This window comes from Cavia porcellus, unplaced genomic scaffold (assembly GCF_034190915.1).
Source record: "Cavia porcellus strain 051 isolate PalLab524CR breed Dunkin Hartley unplaced genomic scaffold, mCavPor4.1 scaffold_25, whole genome shotgun sequence".
Taxonomy (NCBI): Eukaryota; Metazoa; Chordata; class Mammalia; order Rodentia; family Caviidae; genus Cavia; species Cavia porcellus.
In genome coordinates, this window is record NW_026947508.1 from 24552983 (window position 1) to 24567744 (window position 14762).

Here is a 14762-nt window from a genome sequence, read left to right on the forward strand (position 1 = left end):
GAGGTCTGGACCCCTCTTTCTCGAGACTTCCCATAAACCGCCGGGTCTTGCCACTGGGCCCCCTTTCACCGCCCCCACCACTCATCCCTGTCAGATTTCCTCTTTTCTTGGTCGGATCCCTGTCCCTGTCTCTACCTCGTGCCTCCTGCCTCAGAAGGCCTCAATTCTCCTTCCTTCTCTTTTCGCGTCCCCAACACGGCTCCTCTCCCCTGTCTTCGCTACTCCGCCAAGACTCCCTCTCCGCAACACCGCCCATCCCCCCCCCCAATTCAACCGTTGGAGGGGGCGTGGCCCACCAGTAACAGGTCTCCCGCCCTGCACCTCCCGAGCCCTCGCGGAGACAAAGACATTCCACAGCTCCCGCCCCCTCCGCGCACTTGGCCAGAAGAGGGAGGAGACACGTGTCCCGCTAGTGCCGAGTCACGTGGAAAAGAAAACGAACTGAACCCGCGGGCGTCAGCGCACGCGCACCAAGCCCTCGTCCTCCGGACTCGGAGGGAAAAGAGTAGAAACACGGCAGCTTTTTTTTGCGCCGCGGCGGTGCGCAGGCGCTGTGGTCTAACTGGGGACTTTGTTCTTCGCGGAGAAACCCAAGGGCGGTGCCGGTGACCGGCTGCGCACGCGCGTCGCTTCATTTCCGGTGCTCGCTTGCTGGGTCGCTCGGGTCGGCTTCGGTAGCTGTCGCTCCCGCTCTCCCACCTTCTCCAACCGCCGCTAAGGCCTCTGCAGCTGCCGCGTCGCTTCCTCGCTCGCTTGCCTGCACATCATCACTGATGCAGCGCCGGGACGACCCTGCGGCGCGCATGACCCGGTCCTCAGGCCGCAGCGGCTCCATGGACCCCTCGGGTGCCCACCCCTCGGTGCGTCAGACGCCTTCTCGGCCGCCACCGCTGCCTCATCGGTCCCGAGGAGGCGGAGGGGGACCCCGCGGGGGCGCCCGGGCCTCACCGGCTACGCAGCCGCCACCCTTGCTGCCTCCGTCGGCCACAGGTCCCGACGCGACTGTGGGCGGTCCAGCTCCGACCCCACTGCTGCCCCCTTCAGCCACGGCCTCTGTCAAGATGGAACCGGAGAACAAGTATCTGCCAGAACTCATGGCCGAGAAGGACTCCCTCGACCCGTCCTTCACTCACGCCATGCAGCTACTGACCGCAGGTAAGCGGGCCTCGAGGTCCCTCCGGGTCGCCGGCCACCCTGGCGCCGGGTGACCGAGGCTTTGTTCCTCTCGCCTCTTGCACCTCGGAGACTGGGGCTTCAAAGCTCTCTACTCAACCTCACCCTCGGGATCCTGGATCCCACATTCCCACTCGAGCCTGGGATGCGAAAGATTATTTCTGGGCCGCCAAGGCGGCCGGGACGCGACTTGGCGATCTCCTGGCGCGGGGAACTTGATGGATAGTGCCGGGCTCCCGCCCCCCCTTCCCGACCCTGCCTCCGCCCTCTCCCTGCAGCTGCCGGGTGCTCTTGAGTGCGCTCAGATCCTTCCAGAAATGAACCTTTATCTCCCAAAGGGAAAGCCTTCTTTTTTTTTTTTTTTTTTTTAATTGCGGGTGGTGTGAGCAACCCAATGAGAGTGTAGGCGGTGAAGCTAGCCCGAGCCGGGAGCGACCGTGGGAGGGCCGAGTGTGAGGTTGGTTGAGGCTGGAATGCCCTGTCCAGCGTGTCGTGGCCTCTGGAGCCCGGCCGGACTTAGCAGTAACTGAACTGGAGCTTAAGGTGCTCCGCAAAAGCGACTTGTGGGAATCAGAGCTTTGAGGTTTTCCGAATCCGATTTCCGATCAACTGAAAATTGCTAGAGTCGGAACATCGTTCCCGTTTATTTCATAACGTTTTCGTCGTAGTTTAAAAGAGGGAAAAATAACCCTAGAGATAGTAACATAAGGGTATAGAGGAAGGTAAGATACTTCAGGATAGTTTGCATGACGTTCCCCAGTGAGATCGACAAAAAATGGGTGAAGGTGCACGATGCTTCTACCTAAAAGGCTCGGTCTTTTTCTTGTTTTAGTTTTTGCTTCCGTACTGAAATAGATTAGGAGAGTAGTAGCCTTTGTTCTCTATAGAGCAATGCTCCTTTCCAGATCTGCACTGCCATTTAGTCACACTGATCTCTCACTCAGACCGCCTATTTGAACCTTAATTCTAATTTAAACACTGTTTTAGTAACCATTTCTTATGATGCCAACATTAAAAAGCACACAAGTATCATCAGCCCTCAACACTGACTGAATGGCTGCAATATTTGGCAAGTTTAATAAAGTGGACAGTTTATTATGGAACTATCAGTTTTGTCCCTTGGTTCTCTATCTCCCAACATTGAGGGGGAGCACTTTCCTTTTTAATCACAATAATCAAAACACTTAGTTAAGAACATTTAGAAAACTGCTTACGTTTTCAACTCAGTGCTTTGCTGTCTGGTAGCACATTCGGATTGTAACTTAACAGCTGTCTTCCTTTCTGGTAACACATTCCTGACTGTGATATATTTGTTGTCTTCTTACAAGCTGTTTGAGGGCAAGGATTGTGTCTATACTTCTCATACTTATTGGAAAATACTTAACACTAGGTATATGAATCTGAAGGCAGGAATGCACAAAGAGTAATGTCAGACCAAATGGTCATGTACTTGGTCTTGAGATTTCCTCAAATCTTTTAATCAATGCAGAGTAAATACATGAGAATGACTTAATAGCTTTAATATGTTGGCTTGGTGGGAGACTGACCCTTAACTAGTTACCTGACCTGAGAAATGTTCTGAACTTCAGCAACCTCTTCTGTAAAGTGGGATGGTGAATACTGAGGATTAGACAGTGTACAATAACTAGCAGTCTCCTTTGACCTGTAATTAGTTGATAAAAACTTGTCTACACGATTTTTTTTCCTAATTGTAAATGTATACTATTGAACAGAGTATGAACAGGTTGACTTTTTGTTTTTGGTGTTTTTTGGCAAGTGTTCATTTCTTTAAAAGGTGGTATCTTAGGGTAACTATCAATAGATATTAAACCTTAAATGTTACTCATAATTTTCACCTTCCTAACTCAGTGTAACTTTTATTGCTAAGATAGTTTTTTATTGGTTTGTTCATTTATTTATTTTGAGACAGGATCTCACATGTAGTTCAGGCTGGGTTTGAGCTCACTGTATAGACCAAGCTAGCCTCAAACTCAGGCAATTCTCCTGCCTCAGCCTCCTAAGTGCTGGGTTTACAAATGTATGCCACTGCATTCATCATAGGGAATTTGTACTGTACATACTATATTTTGATTCTTTTTTTGTGTGTGTATTTTACTAACATAATTTTTAATTTGGACTTTTTCCTGATGACTTGTGTATATATATGTGAGAGGAGTACTGGCCCTCAAATCCAGGAACTAATGAGCTATATTTCCCTGGCCTATTTTGTTTTTAATTTTGAGATGCAGCCTTGCTAAATTGCTAAGGTTGGTTTCAAACTTGAGATCTTTCTGCCTCAGTCTTTTGCGTAGCTGGGATGTGTGGGACACTGTGTTAGGTAACTGTTTTGTTTTTGCTTTTATGTTTGTAGCCAACCTAAAATTTGAATTGGAGAAATGAGACTGAGGTCATGTTTTTTCACTGAGATACAAAATTGAGTTGTATAGAGACTTTCTGAAAGTAGATAAATCTTTTTTTTTTTTGTCTTTTTCATTTTTATTGGTACCCGGGATCGAACTCACGACTGCCTGCTTGCAAGACAGGCGCTTACGCTGCTGAGCTAAATCCCCAGCCCCATAAAGTAGATAAATCTTGATAAATGTTGGCCCAGCTTCTTAGGTATTTCTGAATAGTCTGGAAAAAGAGATTGCAGTGAAATTGCATTGATTGTTGAAAAAGCAGTAGTCTGGGAAGATTGAAGAGAACTGTATTTAACCGTATTTAAGGTTCAATAAGTACACATGTAAGAAAAATTTAGCTAACAATATGCTGGGCATTGGACTGAACACTTGAAGTTAAATACCTGACCTTCATGTCAATTCTGAGAAGTTACTCATCACTTTTACAGATCAAAAAAGCAAGGAACACAGATTAATAATTTGCCTAAAATAACAAAGTTAGTAACACAAACAGGATTTGAAATCATTCTGCATCTGGATTCACATACCTACCAATAGTACCTCTCTCCCTCCAACAACCTAACACCTCTTTCTCCTTTTCCTGACTAAAATCCCTGCTACAAAAGTGAATGTATCAGTAGTGCTAAAGGTGTACATAGTGCTGTGGATCTGTAGTTCCAGCACTTGGGAGGCCAAGGCTTAAGGGTTGAGAGTTTGATGGGAGTATGAACTTAGAGCAAGCCCTTGTTTCACACAAAACCAAAGAGAATGCTAACTGGGTAGTGAAGATGAGGCCAAGAAAAGGAGATACCCTAGAGAGCAGAGAATAACACTTGGAGCTGTTACTCCTCCAGACACCTCTGCCCAGTCCCAGTAAAGTAGTGTGAGACCTAGACCTAGGCCACCTGCACCACTCACATAGCTCTCCCAGACTTCCTCCAGTTTATTTTGCACTCATCAGCATCTGATATACTATATATATTTGTTTTTGTGGCTAACTTCTCTTTTATGGTATACTGTTAGCCTTACCAGGACAGGAACTTTTTTTCTCTCATGTGCCTTGAAGAGTACTCTCCGCAGTAGCTGACGACAAATTATTTTGTGAATGAATATTAATATTCATTATGTGATAGAAAAAACATTGACACAATTCTGAGCAATGTAGACTTTGGGTTTTCTTTGGGGGCGGTACTGGGAATCGAACTCAGGACCTTCTGTTTGCCAGGTAGGTACCATGCTACTGAGCTATGCCCCCGGCCCCTAGACTTTAAATATAGACTTTTCTGTTAGTCACATTGATATTTAACTATGATGACAATTAAATGCATTTGAAAACAGAGGGATCCATTCAACTTTGCATGCTTGTTTTCTGAAAGGAAAATGATTTTTTATCGTTAATTTATACATAAACATAAAATGCTATTATATGTGTTAGTATTCTTTTTCTACTTTGTACGGTTAGAAAAATAGAGGAGTAGAAATGACTCAGGAATAAGTAAACATTTTGAATAGATTAAAAAGCCTAAGAATATCTTGATCTAAATCAAATGAGAAATGTCATATTCTTGGAGGGGAGAGGAGACTCAAGCTAAAAAGGGGACAGTACTTTTTAATTCACATGTTGATTTTTTGCATTTTTTTTTTGATTTTTTGCATATTTCAAGCTGATTCCAATTGGATTTATTTTCTAACTTGAGAAGTAGAATATTAAGTAGCTAGAAGAATAAATGAAAATGTGTGTGCTAAATGTTATTAGAGATGGGGAACTGATGAAAACATAGTACACTGACAGAAACTAAATAAACATAAAGTAGGGCTTGAAAGGATGTGAATTAGAGGTAAATCTCACACACAGGTAGTGGAAATGTGGTTGATAGCCTATGTTGGATACGTTTACTATATCATCTGAGTGCTGAATGTTCAAATTGCTTAAAAACTCAGCAGCACCATTTTTTCTTTTTTATTTTAAAGAGACAAAAATAAAATTTCAAGACAAGATAATAGAGTAACTGATTAATACATACATTGCATATTGTTATCTTTACGCAGAGTACAAAATATAGGCATTTAATTGTCTAAACAATATTAGGACAAACCTTTCTTTTCAATGAATTAAGAGAAATTAGTATAGCTATGTTAACTATCTTGTGTGTGTATGTGTGTGTGTATACATGTATATATAATTTTTTTCTTGCTCTCCCCTTCTTTTCTCCTCTCTATTCCAGTTTCTCTTTCCTTTTGAACAGTTTCTTCCCATTTCATATCTGTTGTACATTTTGGATCTCATTTACTCTTTCGGCTTCTCATTTTAGGGAAACAATACAATGTTTACACATGTGAGTCTGATTTATTTCACTTATGAGTGTGGTCTTGAGTTACATCCATTTACCTATAAAAATCTCCAGCTTATCCTTATTTTTGGCTGAGTAGTACTCCATTATATAAAAACACCACATCCTTTTTTTTTTTCCATTTCTTGATTGATGGGCATTTGGATTGTTTCCAAGATCTAGCTATTAGAATTTGTTCTGCTATAAACATGGGTGCACAGGGGCTAAAGATTCAGCTCAGTGGTGCAGCACCTGCCTGGCAACTGTGAAGTCCTGAGTTCAATTACCGGTACTCCTAAAACAAACAAAAAATAGGTGCACATATATTACTGTGGTACAGTTTTTAATTGTTCTTGGAAGATGCCCAGCAGGGGAATAGCTTGGTCAAATTAGACCTCTAATCCTAGTTTTTTGAGGAATTGCACCAGCACCATTCTTAAGAATGCTCCCAGAGAAACGTGGCTGTGAATACCATACTCAAATAATGGTGCACCTTGTTCCCAAAATGATACAGCTTCTTTCACCCTTCATTGGATAATGTGATAGGTTTATAAAATATGCACAAGTGAAAATGAATGAACTATAACTATATGGAAAAACATGGAGAGATCTTGGAAATCTAATGTTAGGTGAAAAAGCCAGACATGGTAGTGAACCCCTATAATCCTGGCACTCTGAGAGGTTGAGGCAAGAGCATGGAAAATGTAAGTCTAGCTTGAGCAGTTGAGCATTTAGAGAGACTCTGACACAATTCCTTGTGAAGTTTAATCCCCATTACCACAAAATAAAAACATGTTACAGTCATATATATGCAAAGACATGAGTTTTATACTCATTAGTGAAACAAAGACACATGTAAACATCATTAATTAGTGTGAGAAGCTGAAAGGAAATGTGTGTACGTGTATGTATGTAAAAAATAGTAAACAGTTTAAAACACAGTTTGTTGGGGTTTTTGGGGGGTTTTGTTTTGCTTTTGTGCTTAGGTGAAATCTGGGGAATTTATTGACTTAAGGAGATCCTGTTGCAAAATAATATGTTTTGCAAAAGGCTGCAGATGTGGCTAAGTGCTTAGGGCCCAAGTGTAATCCGCAGTACTATACTTGTGGATTACCTTGTATCAGCCTGGTGGAGCATTGGGATTGCAGGTGTGGGCTGTCACACCATGTTAAGAAATCAGTTTTTCCCCCCTATAAGAACAGGGTCTTGCTGTGTAGCCCAGGCTGGCCTCAAACACAGGAGTCTTCCTGCCTCAGCCTCCCAGGTATTGAGATTACAGCCATGTGCCATCATGCCAGCCTACCCCAGAAATGAACTTTTGATAAACAAAACAACTTGTATGGATCTCAAGAGAATTATGAATTTAAAAAGGCAATCTTGAGAGTTTAAGTACTAAATAATTCCATTAGTACAACATGCTTAAAAAAATAATAAAGACATAGAATAGGTAAGTGGTTACCTGTGGTGAAGGAAGGAGTTGACTGTGGCTGTAAAAGAATAGCATGTGCGATCTTTTTTTAAAAAAAAATTTTTTTTTGTCTTTTTTTCATTTTTATCAGTACCGGGGATCGAACTCATGACTGCCTGCTTGCAAGGCAGGTACTTATGCCACTGAGCTAAATCCCCAGCCCCAGCATGTGCGATCTTTATGATAAAACCATTGTGGGTTATAGGTTTTTTTGTTGTTTTTGTGTTGCTGAGCCTTGAACCCAAAACCTTCATACTGAATTATGTCCTCAGCCCTTTTTTAAATTAATGAAACAAGGTTTCCCAAGGTTGTCCATGCTGTCCCTGAACTTGATATCCTCCTGCTTCAGACTCCCAAATAGATGGAATTACATTCATGTGTGACTGGACCTGGCACTTGGATGATTGTTTTTGTGTGTATTTTTGTTTTTAAGTGGTGCTGGGGATTCAACACAGGGCCTTCTGACATGCTAGGTAAGAACTCTACCACTGAGCTGCATCTCTAGATCTCTATTGTGAATCTTGGCTGTGGTGGTAATCACATGAATATTATTAAGTTGTGTAAAACACACAAATTTTGTATTAAGTTGTATAAACACACAAATACATGTAAAACTGATGAAATCTGAATAAAGCCAATGGACTGTATTATTAATTTTTTGGTTGTTAAATTGCATTATAGATTTGCAAAATGTTAACCATGGGTAAAACTGGTAAAGGATATAGAGTATCTCTGTTATTTCTTAAAACTGTATATATGTTTACAGTTACCTCAAAAAATTTCAAAAAAAGAACCCTAAGATCTAAATTGTGTCCTAATGAATATATTGGGAGACCATGATCAAAATACCATAAGAAGGTTTGCCACTCTCTTAGAATGTTAGAATTGAGCCTTATTAAAGCGCTATAGCCAAGTATGATAGCACATACCTCTGATCCCAACATTCAAGAGGCTGAGACAGGAAGATCATTGTAAGTTCAAGGCCAACCTGATGCATACTGATACCCTATCCCCAAAAACCAAAAGGAGTGAGAGGGCTCTACGCAGCTGTGATGTCACATGTCTGTGATCCCAGCACTTTGGGAGACAGAGGGAGGAGGATTGCAAGTTCAAGTACCAACTTGCAAAAGTAAATGGAACATAATTGTGCGTGCTTATATAATTCCAGCATTTAGGAGGCCGAAACAGGAGAATTACAAGTTTGAGGGCAGCCTGGGTTGTACACTAAGACCCTATTTCAAAAAGCACCCCCCCCCAGACCAAAAAAAAAAGAGGGCTGGGGATTTAGCTCAGTGGCATAAGCGCCTGCCTTGCAAGCAGGCAGGAGTTCAATCCCCGGTACTGATAAAAAAGAAAAAGAAAGAAAAAAAAAAAAAAAGCACCCCCCCCCAAATAAAAAAGGAAAGAAAAGTGACCAGAAATTAATGCTAGAAATAAGCATGCAGAGGTGGAGGTCAGGATCTACCACCAGTGAGACAGTAAAACATTGTTGAGCAAAACATTTAATCTGTTCATTATAAGATTTTTTTTGTGTGCTGAGCAGTGAAGCATAGGAATGTGAAGACCATTGTCATTTATAGTTCTGTTTGCTTTCAGTCCCAGCTACCTCAGAGGCTGAGGGAGGAGAATTGCTTGAGCTCAAGAATTTGAGTGCAGGCAGTCAACCTCTCTAAATTTTTTTTTTTTTTAATTCCGAACTACAGTTTTTTGTTTTTTTTTTAATCGGTACCGGGGATCGAACTCATGACCACCTGCTTGCAAGGCAGGTACTTACGTCGCTGAGCTAAATCCCCAGCGCCTCCCTCCCCTTTTTTTTAAATCTGTACCAGGGATCGAACCAACTACAGTTCTTATAAAAACATTTAGTTACTGCTGGGTATGGCAGCACACACCTATAATCCCAGCATTCAGGAGGCTGAGGCAGGATTGTTGTGATGGTAAGGCCAGCCTGAACTGCATAGTAAGACCCCATCTCAAAACATTTAGTTAAAAATGGTTACAATTGATCAACATGTTTAGATGTCAAAAAGCAAGGGAGTATAAATTCGTTTGTTTTTTAAACACAAACCTTTTAATTTGCAGTTCTGAACTGTGAAATCTGCCCCAGTAACTTCTATGTATTTTACAGCTGGACTTAATCAATAGTTACTTTAAAAACTGTTAAGGTGACTGAGGATTTAGCTCAGCCGCATAAGCATCTACCTGGTGAGCTCTAGGTAGTGAGTTCGATCCCTGGTACCAAAAAAAAACCCCAAAACTGTTGGGATGTAGATTTGCAGAATGTGAAATAGTATTTATTTAGTTAGTTATTTTCTTTTTCATTGGCTTTTTTTCTTTCAAATTCATTTTGTTTCAAAGAGAAAAAAAGGAAAAGAAAAAACAAAATTTCAAAACATATCAATCGGGGGCAACAGTGGTACGTACATTGTGTATTGTCCCCAAGTCGTTCCCCCAGAGCCCAAGACATAGGCATTCAGTTGTCTGAACAATATCAGCACAAATGTTTCTCTTCAGTGAACTCAGAGAAATCAGTAGTGTAACTATCTCAAATATCTTTTTTACATACATATATACATATTTCTTTCAGCTTCTCACACTAGTGAGACAATAATAATGTTTACACATATGTCAAATGGGACCTCTGGTCCTAGTTTTTTGAGGAATCTCCACACTGATTTCCACAGTGGTTGCACTAATCTACACACTCCTACCAACAGTGGAGAAGGATTCCTCTTTCCCCACCCCCCCCTCCAGCATTTGTTACTGGTTAATTTCTTGATAATAGCCATTCTTTCCTGGATGAGATGGAATCTCACTGTTGTTTTAATTTGCATCTCTCAAATGACCAGTGATGTTTAACATTTTTTTCACTTATTTATTTGCTGTTTGTATTTCTTCGTCAGAGAAATGTATTCCTCTCAGATGCCCGTTTTTGGGTTGGGTCTTTAAATCGGGGAGAACTGATTTTTTTTTTTTTTTTTTTTTTTTTAGTTGTTTATATGCTTTCAATAGTAATCTTTTGCTGAGGTACAGCTGGCCAACATTTTCTCCCACATTGCATGTTGTCTCTTCACTCTGTTGGTAGATTCTCTTGCTATGCAAAAGCTTTTTAGTAAGGTGAGATCACAGTTGTTGATTCTTTGTGTGATAGATCCTGTGCAGTCTAAGTTTTGTTCATAAAATCTTTTCCTATACCAGTGTTTGTTTGTTTGTTTGTTTATTTATTTATTTATTTTGTCTTTTTGAGACAGGGTCTCGTTATGCAGTTCAGGCTGGCCTTGAGTTCACTTTGTAGCTCAGGCTGGTCTCAAACTCGCAACAATCCTCCTGCCTCAGCCTCCCAAGTGCTGGGATTACAGGCATGAGCCGCCACGCCTGGCTGCTACACCAGTGTTTTCAAGAGTTTTACCTACTCTGTCTTCCAGCAGATTTAATATTTCTGTTTTAATATTAAGATTCTTTGATCCATTGTGAATTTAGCTCAGTGCACGGTAAAAGATATGAGTCCACTTTTAATCTTTGGCATGTGTAGAGCCAGTTTTTCCAGCACCATTTATTAAAGAGGCTTTCTTCCAGTGAATGTGTTTAGCACCTGTGTGAGATAGTATTTATATCATAAACCAGTCATCCCTAGTCCAGGTGTGTCAGTATCGTCTAATAACTAAGCTAGAAATTCAAATTCCTAACACAAATCTCAGACTAGGTTTGGAGCTCAGCGGTCTTCAGCCCCCCATGTTTCTAATGATTCTGATGTATGTTGAAGTTTGAGAAATGCTGTCTCAAAATTATAGAATAAACTTATCAGTTGCTGCTCGTTTTTTGGGCAGTCTAAACCCATTTTGTTAGAAATTCCTGTCGTACATAACATTCAGCGTATGTACTTCATTGTCACCTCCATAATTGGGGATTACAGTATATAAACAGTGAAGGTGGACAACATATCTATTGCTCTGTTGGAGCAGGTGCTAGACCTTTTGTAAATCTCCCATGTTAGTGATAGTATGTATCCATCTCTCCTGTCATCTGCCTATATAGAGGAAGCACTCAGACACTTTCAGTGTGTGAAGTTCCCTAAGGATAGGAAATTCTTTTGGACACAAAGGTTCTGTCTGATGAAACTATCTTAACGTGCACATTTTTTTTAACCTGCAAACTTAACACCCCTGAGTTCAATCCCCAGTACCACAAAAACCAAAAGAAAACAAAACATCAAAATCTTCATCCAAAAGAAAACTTTATTAAGCACAAAGTCATAGTTTGATAAAGAAGAAAAAAAATTAAATAAACAATTCTGTTAAAATTCCTCTGTGGAAATAGTCCTTTTGGCAACCAGTCCCTTGGTGCCGATGGGTATGTCCATAGCCTTGATAGTGGTGATAGTTTTGCAGGTATATACATATTTCCAGACCCCTTGTTGTACATACTAAATATGTACAATTTTTACATGTCAATCATATTTAGGAAAAGTGGTTTTTTAAAAGTACTTTAGTACAGGGGCTGGGGATTTAGCTCAACGGCATAAGCACCTGCCTTGCAAGCAGGCAGTCCTGAGTTTGATCCCCAGTACCGATAAAAAGGAAAAAGACAAAAAAAAAAAAAAAAAAAGCTTTAGTACGTTCTCTAGCACATATACTTTTTGCACTAATGGTAACTATATATTAAATATTTTTTATAAAATGGGCTTTAATTGTGCATATTTTATTGTCTTAATAACAATCTGACCAGCTATTAAGTCTGTTTTACAAATAAGTTAACCAAAATTTAGAAAGTAGTAGAGTAAGAATCAGGTTTGTTTGTTTTGTTTTGTTTTTATGTAGCCCAAGCTGGCCTTGAAGTCTCAATCCTCTTGCTTCAGCCTCCTGAATGCTGAGATTACAAGCATATGCTACTGCATCCAGCTAAAACCAGATCTTTCAAACTAGGGACTGGGGTGTTCTGCCACTAAGCTACATTGTAGCCCTTTTAATTTTTATTTTGAGGTAGTGTCTCACTAAGTCGCACTGGCTGAACTCAAAGTAGAGATTCTCTTATTTCAGTCTCCAAGAAGCAGGGATTACAGGGATGGGTAAAATTTTGTTACTCTTTTTAAAAAAATGTTTTAATCTCTTTTTCCTCCATCTTATCCTGTTTGTTTTTTAAAATCTATTTACAGTACTCCTTAGTCAAAAGATACTTAAATGATGCAGAGGTTTCAGATGGGTAGCCTAGTCAACCTAACAGCTTTGGTGCTGTCAGTCTATCTAAAACTTGCACATTTATCTGAATAATTTGGTCCTATTACACTATACTCTCATGTTATTATTGTGAGCAGTCTTAGAAATTTACCTACTTACCAGAGGAAAAATAAATTCTCTTTTTCCTATTTAGAAATTGAGAAGATTCAGAAAGGAGATTCAAAAAAGGATGATGAAGAGAATTACTTGGATTTATTTTCTCATAAGAACATGAAGCTGAAAGAGCGGGTACTGATACCTGTCAAGCAGTACCCAAAGGTAATATAAAAAGTGCCTTCCTTCCTTGATTTAACATTGCAGGTAGGAGAGTCATTGGCTTCAATCAAGACTTTGGGGACTGCAGTACCTTGAACCTGAATCTTTTCTATTCTAGTCATATCATTTCTGGCAGTTGAAAGATCTAAACCCATAACAATAGCATAGCTGTGGTCAGGAAGGAAATATAATTTTTTTATTATTATCAAAAATAATTCCTTGACTGGAGATGGTGGTACATACTTGTAACCCCAGGATTCTAGGACACTAAGGCAAGAGAATCATAAATTCAAACTCAGCCTGGGCCCTTTACCAACTTGGTGAGACCCTGTCTCAAAATAAGAGTTGGGAATGTAGCTAAGTTCAGATGAGCTGGGTTCAATCGCCAGTACTACTATACTACCATCCAAAAAGTATTTCTTTCTCAGTGTTTGGGCTGGGTGTAGTGAAGCATACCTGTAATCCCATTGCTCAGGAAGTAAAGTAGAAAGATCACTGAGTTCCAGGCCAGCCTGGAGTAGGAAGTTCAAGGCACCCTGAACTACATAGTAAGACTGTCTCAAAAAACAAAAACAATGTTTGTTTGGACTACAAGTTCCAGAAAAAAACTAATTCTGAGGTGTTGCTGTTAAGAGATTGACTTGAAGTCCAAGTGAAAGAAAAATGTGACACAACTGAGCACGGTAGTGTATGCCTATAATCCCAGCACTGATGTGGGGGATTGCTGAGGCAGAAGAATCACCACAATTTCAAGGCTAGCCTGGGTTACATAGAGAGTTCAAGGCCAGCCTGAACTATATTGCAAGACCCTCTTAAAAAGAAAGAAAGAAAGGGAAGGAAGGAAGGAAGAAACACAAATCCTTGACTGTTGAAGTTAATTTTATTTCTTATTCAGAATTTACTTTTTCAGGAAATGCTTTCTTTTTCTAGAAAAAACAGTTGTTTTTTAGTTTACCAAACATGCTGCTAAAGGGTGCTATATGTCTGCTCTGTTTTGAGATCATCACCTTACAAATGTTTGTTAAAATGTTTTATTTAGGGGCTAGGGATTTAGCTCAGCGGCGTAAGCACCTGCCTTGCAAGCAGGCAGTCGTGAGTTTGATCCCTGGTACCGATAAAAATGAAAAAGAAAAAAAAAAATGTTTTATTTATGTTAAAGTATTAAGAGTTACAGTGTGTTACAGGAAGAGCAGCAGGCTACAGTGGGAAACCCAGGTTCAGATCTAGAAACTGCAACCTTCTAGTTGGATATCCCATAGCTAATTATAGTACATCCTTTGTATATCCTCTGTCTAGTAAAGTAAGAATGGTAATAATATACTTGTTTTATAGGGTTATTGAAGATCAAATAAATATATCTGTTAAAGTGTTTTTAGAAGCATGTGTATTTATAAAGGTGGTTTTTTTTTGTTTTTTTTTTTTTTTTTTCTGTCAGTTCAATTTTGTTGGGAAGATTCTTGGACCACAAGGAAATACAATCAAAAGACTGCAGGAAGAGACTGGCGCAAAGATCTCTGTGCTGGGAAAAGGTTCAATGAGAGACAAAGCCAAGGTAAGCTCATGTTAATGAGGCAGAAAAATCCCCTACTACCTTCTAGTTGGCCTGGTGTCCAGGATGGACCATTTACTGATTTACAGAGGCTAGCATTTTAGGCCTGGGATATAGCTCAGTGTTAGAACAGTTGCCTCACCTGTGTGAATCTCTGAGTTCAATTACCAGTAACCCTCTCCCCCACCGAAAAATATGTGTAGCTAGCCTTTTACATGTTTAAGAAAGGTGACTTCTTTAAGCTTTCTTTGGATGCAGGAGATTATAGACCAAGTTAGTTTACTTGCTTAGCTCTAGAAGAACTTAGGTGTGTCCTGGTGATGGTTTTCTTTGTGACTTAGCTATATATTAGTA

The 14762-nt window shown here is 40.3% G+C and overlaps 1 protein-coding gene across 2 annotated transcripts in view; it reads left to right on the forward strand.

The window, feature by feature from the left end:
* Positions 1 to 509: 509 nt before the first annotated feature.
* The window catches only part of Khdrbs1 (KH RNA binding domain containing, signal transduction associated 1), a 38281-nt gene continuing 24028 nt past the window's right edge, over positions 510 to 14762 (forward strand). The window contains exons 1-3 of one of the 2 annotated variants that reach the window (XR_010043060.1): positions 510 to 1155; positions 12738 to 12862; positions 14295 to 14411. Coding sequence is in view for 1 of the 2 variants with exons in the window: in XM_003471206.5 (XP_003471254.1) it covers positions 774 to 1155; positions 12738 to 12862; positions 14295 to 14411 (624 nt within the window). In the remaining variant the exon portion in view is untranslated. The remainder of the gene's footprint in view (positions 1156 to 12737; positions 12863 to 14294; positions 14412 to 14762) is intronic. The other variant, XM_003471206.5, reaches the window with a different exon arrangement.